Source organism: Stegostoma tigrinum, chromosome 9, assembly GCF_030684315.1.
Source record: "Stegostoma tigrinum isolate sSteTig4 chromosome 9, sSteTig4.hap1, whole genome shotgun sequence".
NCBI lineage: Eukaryota > Metazoa > Chordata > Chondrichthyes > Orectolobiformes > Stegostomatidae > Stegostoma > Stegostoma tigrinum.
Window position 1 is genome coordinate 14,509,910 of NC_081362.1, and position 11,881 is coordinate 14,521,790.

At 38.0% G+C, this 11,881-nt stretch overlaps 1 protein-coding gene across 2 annotated transcripts in view; it reads right to left on the reverse strand.

The window, feature by feature from the left end:
* The window catches only part of cfap61 (cilia and flagella associated protein 61), a 175,708-nt gene extending 163,890 nt beyond the window's left edge, over window positions 1-11,818 (reverse strand). For both annotated transcript variants that reach the window (XM_048535623.1, XM_048535622.1), the window contains exons 1-4: window positions 11,759-11,818; window positions 8,609-8,758; window positions 4,154-4,304; window positions 635-711 (exon numbers count right to left, since the gene is read on the reverse strand). In XM_048535623.1, coding sequence (XP_048391580.1) covers window positions 635-711; window positions 4,154-4,304; window positions 8,609-8,751 — 371 coding nt within the window. In that variant the 5' untranslated portion in view covers window positions 8,752-8,758; window positions 11,759-11,818. The remainder of the gene's footprint in view (window positions 1-634; window positions 712-4,153; window positions 4,305-8,608; window positions 8,759-11,758) is intronic.
* Window positions 11,819-11,881: the final 63 nt, after the last annotated feature.

Consider the following 11,881-nt stretch of genomic DNA (forward strand, 5'->3'; position numbering starts at 1 on the left):
ATTTCTGAATTTACCTTTTAGCCCAAGAGGTGTATTTGTGAAATGTTACTGTATTAGAACAGTTAATTATTAACAATTACTGTATTTATTATTCAGTTAAGTTTTCCAATAGAGTTGACATTGTAAATTCCTCTTTCTTTTATTGTATTTTAACAATAGTGTTTGAATAAACTGTATTTTGCTTAATGACGAGTAGTTTGACCAGTTGTATTGCATCTGGAATATGGCACTTTACATTTGCCTTTAACAATAAGAAAAAGTTAGGGTCTTGGCTACGTTCTTAAAATGCCTAGTCTGGTCCTTAACACGGCACAATGTTGTTTTATTCTTTTTAAGATATTTCACTGGCAGAATTGTTAAATGTCATTGTTTACTGCTAAATACCTTAGAAAAGATAAAATGACATGGCACAAATAGTTCCCCTACTTGCCCTTCACTTCTTCAAGTTATCTTTGTGATATTCTGCCTGCATCTCTGGCAATGACACCATCGTCCTAGGTAGGGCTAATCAACAAATCTAAAAGTAACTGATGATTCTACAGCTTTACAAAGATTTTCTTGCATAGTGCCTGAGTGTATTCATACTGGAATGCATAATTTATCCATAGTCAGGAATTAGTAACACACAACCTACCTGACAATCTCTTTGGCACAACCACTTGCAACTCCTGATTTTGCCACAAGCAAATGTAAAAAAAGGGTGTTCAAAGGCTGTCAAAATTTTAAAAAATATGCTTTATGTGAGCATAACTCATCCAGTGAAATATCAATAAAATTTAGTGATAGAAGTAAGTGATATTTTATAACATTTATCCAAAATCTGAAATGTAAACTATATAACATGTACATGCCAGAAACCGAGAACATATACATTTAATTGTTTTCTGTTAAAGAAAACACTCTCAACACAGTAACGGTTAGACAGTCTATGCAAAGCATCTAGACCATAACTTCCCCTACTCATATCTGGCTACATAACTTGCAATTCACAATGTCTAGTCACACAGTACAGTGAAATTTACAGAATTCCCACTAAATAGTAATTGTTATATCATTGTGATGTAGAAGGCATGGGAGAAGGGAATAGGAAAATAGATTGGGATAATGAAAGACAGTAAAGATGAACAGGAAGGAGCGTAAGGTTAAATGTGAAAAGAAAGCAAAGGAGAAGGTGCAAGAAGACAAGAGTGGGTACAAGAATTATGCAGTGTTTAACTTAAGACAAAAAATGAGGGGCAGACATAGAATGGGAGGGAAAGTGGGAGTAAGGAGAAAAAGCAGGAAGAAAGTAATGTGGGGAAAACTGCATATTGGAGAAACAGGAGGAAGGCAAGAAGGAAGAGGAGGCAAGAAATGTGAAAGGAAGGGGCAAGAAAGAGGGAAAAGAAGGAAGGATAAAGCAGGTGGAAGTAAGTCAAAAGCAGGGCTGAGATAAAAAGGAAGGAATAGAGAAGAAAGGCATGTGAAGTCAGGAATAGGGGCAGAAGGAGAATTCAGGATTAGAAATTTCAGGAGGGAGAAAAAAGATTTGAATTTTGTGTAGATTTTCTTCTTAACAAGCATTTTTACATTGAAAATACTTTGTTTTTATTATATTAATAAAGACTATAACTTGGAAATGGCTTGGTGCTGCACTAGGCAGCGGAGGGAGGGAAGTGGATAAAGATGATAAATATATGTGGTATGTGAAACATAACTCAGCCACAGAAAGAAGTAAAACATTCAGGGAAAGAAGCCGTAGAGGAAAATAACTCATTTGGGGTCTGGTTGAAAAATCATTGGAGAGGGTAGTCAGAGGTAAAAACCTGGGAAGGAGGTATAGGTAATGGGGCTCCAAATTAAGTGAAACAACACGCAATTTTTATAAATAACTCTTAAATTCTTTTGTTGATTGACAACAGTCTTAGCATGGCTGTATCAATCATACACATGAACAGTTGTGTGTTCATCAACAATGTTTGCATTAATACCTTCTTACAAATTATCTGACTTTGAGAATGTTGAATGCTTTGAAGTTCACAAAGTTCCTTGCCTCCCTACAATAGGATATTTCAAAACAGGGTCACCACAGACAGTATGTTATGGTCAGGTTTGACACAGGGGATGTAGATCCTATTGAGGGCTCCAATGATCAATATAGAGGGAAATAAAGCTAATTCTTAAAAGCATAAAAGTCTTTGGCTCTTGTGGTGCAGTGACAATGTCCCTACCTCTGACCAAAAGGTCTAAGTCAAGTCCCACCAGCCCCAGAGGTGTGTCATAACATGCCCAAACAGGTTGAGTTGAAATGTATATAACAAAGGTTTAATTTCAGATTCATTGACATATGTTAGGCTTATTCCTAGAGCTAAGTACATACAAGTTTAAATGTGATGCTAGTACACCACTTACTGGTGTGATTATTATTAATTGTGACTATACTCTGCCTTTTAAGAGATGATTTGTTTCTCTTGAAGAGGAGTGTTGACACCACGGTGTTAACATGTCTATTTTTGAAGCAGCAGTAAACAGCTTTGAGTTTCCTGAGTGTTTTCTTTGATTAGACAAAAGAAACATGGTGGGTGGAGTCAAGCTCACATAGACCCAAGGTTTTGGCTGTCCTTTCAGTTGGGTTGTTTTGGAATCGACGCTGATAGATACAGCTCTCAGTCTGCTGTAGCAAAAAGCTTGAATTCTCTTTCTGCTGCTAGATTGTTTCTTTCAGTGTTCCTTTCTCCACAACTAGTAGAGCATGTGAGGAAAATCTGTTTTATGGAATTTGCTTTGGCTAAGAGTGTGTTTAGAGGATTCTATAATATTGAAACAGTTGATAGTTGAGTTAAATGATACATTACTTTGTTAAGTATTTCAGTAAAGTCAAACTGTGTACTTTTTTATGTTTGTATTTTAACTGTCTTGTAAGGATAAAGTGTGTTTTGCTTAAAGCCTAGTGATGGACCAATTGAATCACATCTGGAACACAGTAGCTTATACTTGCCTTTAAGGTCTAGGCTATCACTTTGATATACTTTGAGGGGGTTTGATCTCATCCATAGAGAAATGTAATCAGGTGTGGATCCAGTTAACATGGACTTTTCATTGGAAATGTTCATAGGTGACAAGGTGTGCAAAAAAGTTAGATTATCTACATTACAGATTACTGCAATTATGTTCGGTCAATATTATTGGTATTATGACAGTGAGGACTTGAGGGTTTGAAAGTCATGACAGAACCAGGCCAATGTCCCAATAAAAATAAATGGGCTTTCTAGCCGGCCAACCTCTCCATCCGTCAGACTCTGATGCTGCACTGGGCCTGTTACATAAGTGGCTGGTCCAACTCAATCCCACCTCTGTTTCCCCAAAAAGAAAATGTGATGGTTAGGGAAATCCTTAATGGAGACAGGCAGAGCTGAGAACTTTTTTGACTCATGCTGCCTACCTCCTGCATGAAAATCCAGCCTTTGGAGTCTGCTAAATAACTTGGAAACCAAGAAATTGCTATTTGTTCCAAACCTTGAAAGCACCCAGTGAATGGAATCATTAAGAGTCACTTGAATCAGCATGAACTTCCACTCCTAAGCTGCTATGTTCACTGTAAAAATCCTTGAAAATGTTATTCTATGTTGAATAAGCAGGAACTGCATTTTGTAAACACATACTAACTTCATAATTACTGCTAAATACCATCAGTGGCCCTGAAATCGTCATCTGAATTTGTGGAATATTAAAAGTTTTCATATATGATTTTTTAAAAATTTAAGAACAATTCTGTTTTTATTTTTAAATATATTTATCCATAGCTTCTATCTTAATCAAATCATTACATTTTATTTTACCATCAGTAAACATAAATCAAAAGATTTGAAGTTATCACACAGCAATGATGATTAATTGCTTATCAGCTTGGGACAACAATGCCAAGATGTCTTGGCACCAAATTTAAACTACTAATAGGAAAGAAGAAAATCACACCACAGTAACTGCTAAATCTTTGTGGACAGCTGTCTTTGTTTAGTCTGAGCAACTTTCCTTAGCTGCTCACTGCAAAATCCACACCAGTGAATACATTGGCAGAAAACATTTACCGTAGTCGTTAAGATATTTTGTCAATGCAGTACGTACTGTATTCCATATTCAGAAATATTATTTTTATTTTCAGGTTTCAACTCACTGTGCATTTTGAACTGGGACCATATGTATGTAGCCAGGGTTCCCAGTTGTCTTTTTCAACAGCCTCAATGTTTGGGTAATCAAAAAAAGCAGCATGAGCTAAAACCTCTTTCTTCTCATTTTCCACTGTCAAAGAAAGATTTGCCATTTCGCTGAAGATGCAAGAAAATAACACATAACTCTTAAAGAAACTCTGGTCTTGCACTCATTCACTGACTAAAATACTTTTATGACCTCAGGTCATCTCAATACACTTTACTGTATATAAGACACTTCTGAAATGTAACCACTGCCTAATATACAAAAATCAGTTTGCACAAAACAAGGTCCTACACACAGCAATGATATGAAGTCCAGATAATTTCTTTTGCTCTTGTTGGCTAGGATTAGGTATTGGCTCAGACACTTTTGTTTTCAAGTATTGCCATGGGGCCTTTTACATCAATTCCAACAATGCTTAAAATAGATTTGACTTCATGTCGTGTCGCTGGCACTTGCTAAGATAGGTAGTAAACCCAAAGTAATGAAGGGCCTAATGCCAAATTTTTATTTTAGAAATCTTTGTGGGCTGGTCTGTTATGAATAGGTGTGAGGTTTGTTCCACTTAGGATTTCTTACCGTAAATGTGGTCTAACGTGCAGCCACCAAGAAGCAGAAGTTCTCTCTGGCTCTAATGTACACTTGAGGGATGCTGCTGGCTGTTTTTAAAACTGTCCATTTAATCTGAAGAGGCTTAATTTTTATACCAAGGCACTTTATTCTAGCCTCGTTGCATCTGTTCTAACCTTGCTAGCTCCCACATTAGAGCTTATGATAAGTCTTCATTTTCTCGTCAAACAAAAATATACTTCACCATTGGCGATAGGGACCTTAACCACGTCCACTTATCTTGCACTTCTGTTGTCACCTCTTCACCTTGTTCCCAAAAACCACAGTAAAAACCTCAACAATGGATCATCCTCTGGCATCTGACTTGCTTCAATTTTAAGCATTATTGGGAATGATGTATAAGGCCCCACAGCAATACTTAAGAGCAAGAGTCTTGGCCAATATTTATCCGAACCAATGATAGCAAAATAAATAATCTGGGCATTATATCATTGCTGTGTGTGGGATCTTGTTTTGAGCAAACTGGTGATGACACCACCAAACACATCCCCTTTCCCTCTGGTAGAATACTAAAAAGTCAAACCTTAAAGATCTTTATCTAAATAAATGCAGCATTTCTAACTAGATGAGTTGATAGCAAAAATTGAAATACAAGATTATGGATTGATAACAATTATAGAGTTGTAACCAATATTGCAAACTCGATGTCCAAAGGTATTTGACGTTTTGGAAGAATAGGCAAAAGGAAAACAAGATAGAATAAAAGAGGGAATCAGTGCAGCGGTGTGTAGTGACATAGGCACAATGGATTGTGAAGTAGAATTTGGGTGGAAACAAGAAATAACGAGGGAATGAAATCATGGGTTGGAATTGTCTAAAGATGACAAAGAGTTGCCTCAATGTAGGTCAAAGTATAAAGTGGGAAGCAATGGAAGTGCAATACAATTATTATGCGTGATTTTAATCTGCTGTTAACTGGACAAATCAGATTGGCAAAGGTAACATGGAAGACAATTTTTAGAGTTCATCAGGGATATATTGGAGGAACTACTCAAGAACAGTCTGTTTTACATCCAGTAATATGTAAAGAGGTTAGATGATGAGGTCTGATGAGTCGCTGCGGGTAGCAGTCACAACATACAAGAATTGCAGATTCGGTTTGTGGATGAGCAACTCAGGTCTCAAAACAGTGCCCTTAATTTGAAAAAAGGTAGTTACAGTGGTATGATAAAAAGTTGTTTAAAGCAACTGGGAAATAGACTAAAGGGAAGGTCAATGAATGAGCAGTGGCAGCTGTTCAAGCAGACATTTCATAACGCTAAGCAAAAATTTATTCCAGTCAAAAAGAAGGATTTGAGAACCATGAACCACCTATGGTTAACAGTGATAGTCAAGGAGAATATCCAATCATAAATTAGGTATACTAAACAAAGACTAGTTACAAGCCAGAGAATCAGGATTTTGTAGAAACCAATGGCGTATGACGAAAAAGCTATTAAAAAGGGGTGAAATTGAAAGTAAACTGACAAGAAATATGAGAATGAATGGCAAGAGCTTTTGTGCATATATAAGAAGAAAGAGAGTAGCTAAAAGATATTTGGGACACAGGAGGATACAACTCGAGAATTAATAACAGGGAATAGGAAATTGGTACTTAAATTGAAATCAATGTTTTGCATCAGTCTTCATAGTGGTGGACACTATAAACACCCCCAAAATATAACAGTTAAGCAAGGTGCTAATGGAAGGAAAAATATTCGCTCATAAGTGGAAAAGTATTTGAAAAACAAATGGGACTAACGGTACACAAATCACCAGGACCTGATCCAAGGATTTTAAAAGAAGTGGTTGCAGAGATGATGGAGGCATTGGCCAAATATTCTAGAGCTCATCTTGAGAGGTTTTCAGTAGATTGGAAATCATGAATGTCATGTCTCTGTCCAAGGAGGAAGGGAGATAGAAAGCAGGAAACTACTTGGTAATTAGCTGAACGTCAGTTATTGGGAAAATGTTGGAGTCCATTATTAGCAGGATATTTAGAAAATTTTAATGCAATCAACCAGCGTCAACATGGTTTTGTGAAAGGGAAATCATGTTTAGCAAATTTGCTAGAATTTATTGAGAATATAACAAATAAAATTGATAAAAGGGAGCTGGTAAATGTAGTGTGTTCGGATTTCCAGATAAGGTTCCAAATAAGATGTTATTGTAACAGATAGGAGCTCACTGTACTGTGAGTAATGTATTAATATGGATTGAGGATTGGTTTATATACAGAAGACAGACATTTGGCATTAATATGTCGTTTTCAGGTTGAAAATATGTAACTAGTAGAGTGCCATGAGAATTGGTCCTGGGGCCTCAATTATTTACCATCTGTATTAATAATTTTGAGGGGGTAAATGTTGGATGTATCCAAATTTGTTGATGATACACTAATAGGTAGGAGGGCATACTATGATGAGGATATTAAGAATTTGCAATGGGATAGCAATAGGTTGACTGAGTGAGTAAAAAACTTGTCTGACAAAGTTTAATGTAGGAAATTGCAAGGTCATGTGCTTTGCCGGGAAGAACCAAAAGGTGAACTATTACTTATGTAGAGAAAAACTTCAAAAAATGCAGTACAAAGTGATCTGGGCGATCTTGTATACAAGGCATAAAAAGTAAGCTTGCAGACAAGTAGTTAAGAAGACAAATGGAATTTTGGCCTTCATAACTATGTGGTAGAGTTTAAAAATAGGGAAGTCTTGTTACAACTGTAAAGGGTGTTGGTGAGGCGACACCCTGAAGTACTGTCTTGGTCCTCGTATTTCAGAAAGGATATACTGGTATTGAAAGCAGCTCAAAAAAGATTCACATGGCTGATTCCTGGGATGAAGGGATTGACTTTTCAAAAATGGCTGAAATGGTTAGGCCATTATTTATTACGGTTTAGAAGCAGGAGGGATAATCTTATTGAAGTGTACAAAATTCCGAGCATCTTGACTGGGTAGATATTGAAAATACAATTCCACTACTGGGAGAATCTTAAACTTGGCAACATAGTTACATAAAAAGGGGATACTTATTTAAAACTATGATGTGAAGGGATTTATTCTCTCAGAGGATAGTGAACGGCTGGAATTCTCTACCACAGAGTTGTAGAGGTTAGATCAAAGAAAATGTTTAAACAGAGAACAGATAGATTTTTGAACTATTAGGAATTGAGGGCTACAAGCAGATGCCACAAAAGAGGAGTTGAGGCCCGCACAGATCAGCCATAATCTTACTGAATGGCAAGGCAGGCGTGAGGGGCCAAATGTCTACTCCTGCTTCTACTTCTTATGATTTTATGCCTTTCAGAGAGATTCCTCCAGTTGCTTCGTATTTTCCCTAGCTTTTCATTTGCTCGTATGTTATTAAATCTCAAGCTTCTTCCAGATCTGCTGCAAGGTGACCGACATTAGATATTAATTCTGTTTATATCCCTGCAGAATATACTTGACTTGTTGGGTTTTTCCAGCAAGTTCTACTTATATTTTGTAGCACATTGCCTTGAAGGTGCAGAATGGCACAGAAAATGGCAGTGTGACAGGGCAAAGTAAGCTCTGAAATAGGTGCATGTCTGTTAATCTCACTGATTTAGATTGTAATAATTCATGAATCGTCTTTGTACATTAAAATAAAGATTAAAGGAAATTCTGATCCATCAATTTGAGCTGCAATTATTTGCACTAGGTAGCTTTTTATCCTCAGTTGTATTAGTGCACCTAATCACTATAAAACACATATATTAGTTCTGTAGGTTTCAATGAAAACTACTTTTCTAAGGCCTTATTAATGGACATTCTTTACATATACATACAGTAGATAGATGATATTAATTCTTCCAAACATGGCTGTTGTACTGAGGGTGAACAGTTTCATAATCTGCTGTGCATCTTGAGATTCTGACCGTCTGACATTTATTACTAGACTTCCTCCACCTGAAGCATATATTGTTGTCATTGTTGTTCTGGAAGAGAATGTACAGATAAGGAACTGAAATTACAGCATGGCATGAGGTTTTGAAGATACTTACTCAAGGTCATAACAAGCATAATTAGAAAAAACAATATTTTCAGTCGCAGATATTCAACAGCATAAATTGAAAGAATATGATAATCTTGTATAAAAATCACCAGGCCAAATTTTGAGCTCCAATAACCACTATAGATTTAAGGAGCTAAATAAATGACTAGGTATTGCAATTTAAAATTAAAATACAATGCAACTAAATGATATTACTGTATCATTAGAGGCCGAGATAATAGATAAGGTTACAAAAAGCACCTTACAAATTTTGACTCCTATCCTGCTGGACATCCTGTGAACTATATTTTGACTCTTTAAAAAGTCATTAATGAAATGAAGTTAACAAGATATCCATGATCAATATAAATTGTCAAAGTTACTTAGGTTATTTTTATTTATTCTCAGAATATGATTGTCACCAGGAATTTTTGGGCATTCCTAGTTATCTTGTGATCACTGAGGGCCTTCTCTTTGAGACACTTCAATCCTTGAGATGATGATATTTCACCATGGAATTAGGTACTTTCTAGGATGTTGCCCAATCAATGAGGAAAAACAATGATAACATGGATTTTCTTCACAACATAAGTTACACCACCACATCTCACAGATTTTGTCCCAAAGTCAAACTGTATCCAGCCATAAATTTGGAAAAAATATTGGAGGAAAAATATTAATGCATAAAGAAAATTACATATTGCACATAATAATTCTACTGGCTATAAATATCATTTCTTCAAGTTTGTTGGTAAACAACTTCAAATGATACAGAATAAAAACTGAAGCTATCCCCAGGTCAGGCTCATCTGTGGAGACACAAGAACAGTTATTCATTTCCAGAAGGAATAAACAGTAAAAGCTGCAAAATGACACACCGTGGTCAGACTTGTCTTGTGTATTTCAAAATGAACATTCAGTAGGACCAGTGATAATGGGAACTGCAGATGCTGGAGAATTTCAGTGGGGGGAGGGGAAGAACTGGGCTGGTTTTGGGATGCAGTGGGGGAAGGGGGAGATTTTGAAGCTTGTGAAGTTCACATTGATACCATTAGGCTGCAGGGTTCTGCTGTTCTTGCAACCTTCCGGTGGCATCATTGTGCCACTGCAGGAGGCCCATGATGGACATGTCGTCTGAGGAATGGGAGGGGGAGTTAAAATGGTTCACGACTGGGAGGTGCAGTTGTTCGTTGCGAACCGAACGGAGGTGTTCGCTGCACCTCCCAGTCGTGAACCATTTTAACTACCCCTCCCATTCCTCAGACGACATGTCCATCATGGACCTCCTGCAGTGCCACAAAGATGCTATCTGAAGGTTGCAAGTACAGCAAAACCCGGCAGCCCAATGGTATCAATGTGGACTTCACAAGCTTCAAAATCTCCCCTTCCCCCACTGCATCACAAAACCAGCCCAGCTCGACCCCTTCCCCCACTGCATCCCAAAACCAGCCCAGCCTGTCTCTGCTTCCCTAACCTGTTCTTCCTCTCACCTATCCCTTCCTCCCACCTCAAGCCGCACCTCCATTTCCAACCTACTAACCTCATCCCACCTCCTTGATCTGTCCGTCTTCCCTGGACTGACCTATCCCCTCCCTAACTCCTCATCTATACTCTCCTCTCTACCTATCTTCTCTTCTCTCCATCTTAGGTCCGCCTCCCCCTCTCTCCCTATTTATTCCAGTTCCCTCTCCCCATCCCCCTCTCTGATGAAGGGTCTAGGCCCGAAACGTCAGCTTTTGTGCTCCTGAGATGCTGCTTGGTCTGCTGTGTTCATCCAGCTCCACACTTTGTTATTCAGTAGGACCAGTACTTCCATTTCTGAGTGTTATCACTTTCTCTCACCACGGGTTAGAATATATTTCACAGGATCTGTAACATGTCTGACAAAATTCAGATTCTCTTCTCATATTTGTCTTACTCTATCCATCCTGGTGTAGTTAGAAAGCACTTCTACACACAAAAGTTAGTGGAGGTTTAGACTCTCTTCCACAAACAGCAGTTAAAATTCCTGTAGCACAGAAAGAAACCACTCAGCCTAAGTCTGGACAGACCCTCCAAACAGCATCCCATCCAGACCAATCACCCAAGCTATCTCTATAACCCAACATTCGCCATGACTAATCCATCTAGCCTGCACATCCATGGGCATTATGAGGCAATTTAGCATGGCCAATCCACCTAACTTACATAACTTTGAACTGTGGTGGGAAATCACAGACACAGGGAGAACATGCAAACTCATGGCTGGAATCAAAACAAAGTCCCTAGCCCAATGAGGTAGCATAGTTAACCAGCGGGCCACTGTGCCCTAAGTTCATTCTTTCATATGAATAAAGACATTAATTTAGCCAAGAAGGTCAGGCAAAGCCTGTGGAGATAAAATTTCAATTCAGTTAACGTGAGTCAAAACTGGTCACTAGAATTTCTGAAACATCAACTCTTCTCTTCATAAATGCTGCTAGATCTTGTTTCTCCTGCAATGTTTTTGTTATTGTATCAGATGTCCAGCACCTGCAACTCTTTGTTTTACCACTGAGTTTGACCAAGTCTAAGTTCAGTTTTATAATAAATCAAAGAACTGAGAATGATGGAAATCTGAAACAAAAGCAGAAATTGCTGGAGGATCTCAACAGGTCTGACAGCATTTGTGGAGAGAGAAACAGAGTTAATAATTCAAGTCCAGAGACCCTTTTTCAGACCCTCGTGAAAAAGTCGCTGGTCTCTACACGGCAGCTAACAGACCTACTGAGTTTCTCCAGCAATTTCTGTTTTTGTTTTTGCATCAGATCTTCGCAATTCGCAATAATTTGATTTATTAATGAATTTAGGCAAGTCTGGGCACACCTTTATAATCTCTGTCTACACCGAATATTAAGTTTTACCCTATCCCAGACTTAAAAAGCCCGTCACCCAATTTTTTTTTGATTAAAAAAAGAAACAAAACCTCAGCCTCCGCCGCAGCCTTCGCGCCCAAGAAGCCACAAAATGTCTTAGCAACGCGGTGTACCGGTGCCATGGCAACTGCCGTTGCTAGCACGTGGTGCGCTGCCGGGTCGGAGGTTACGTC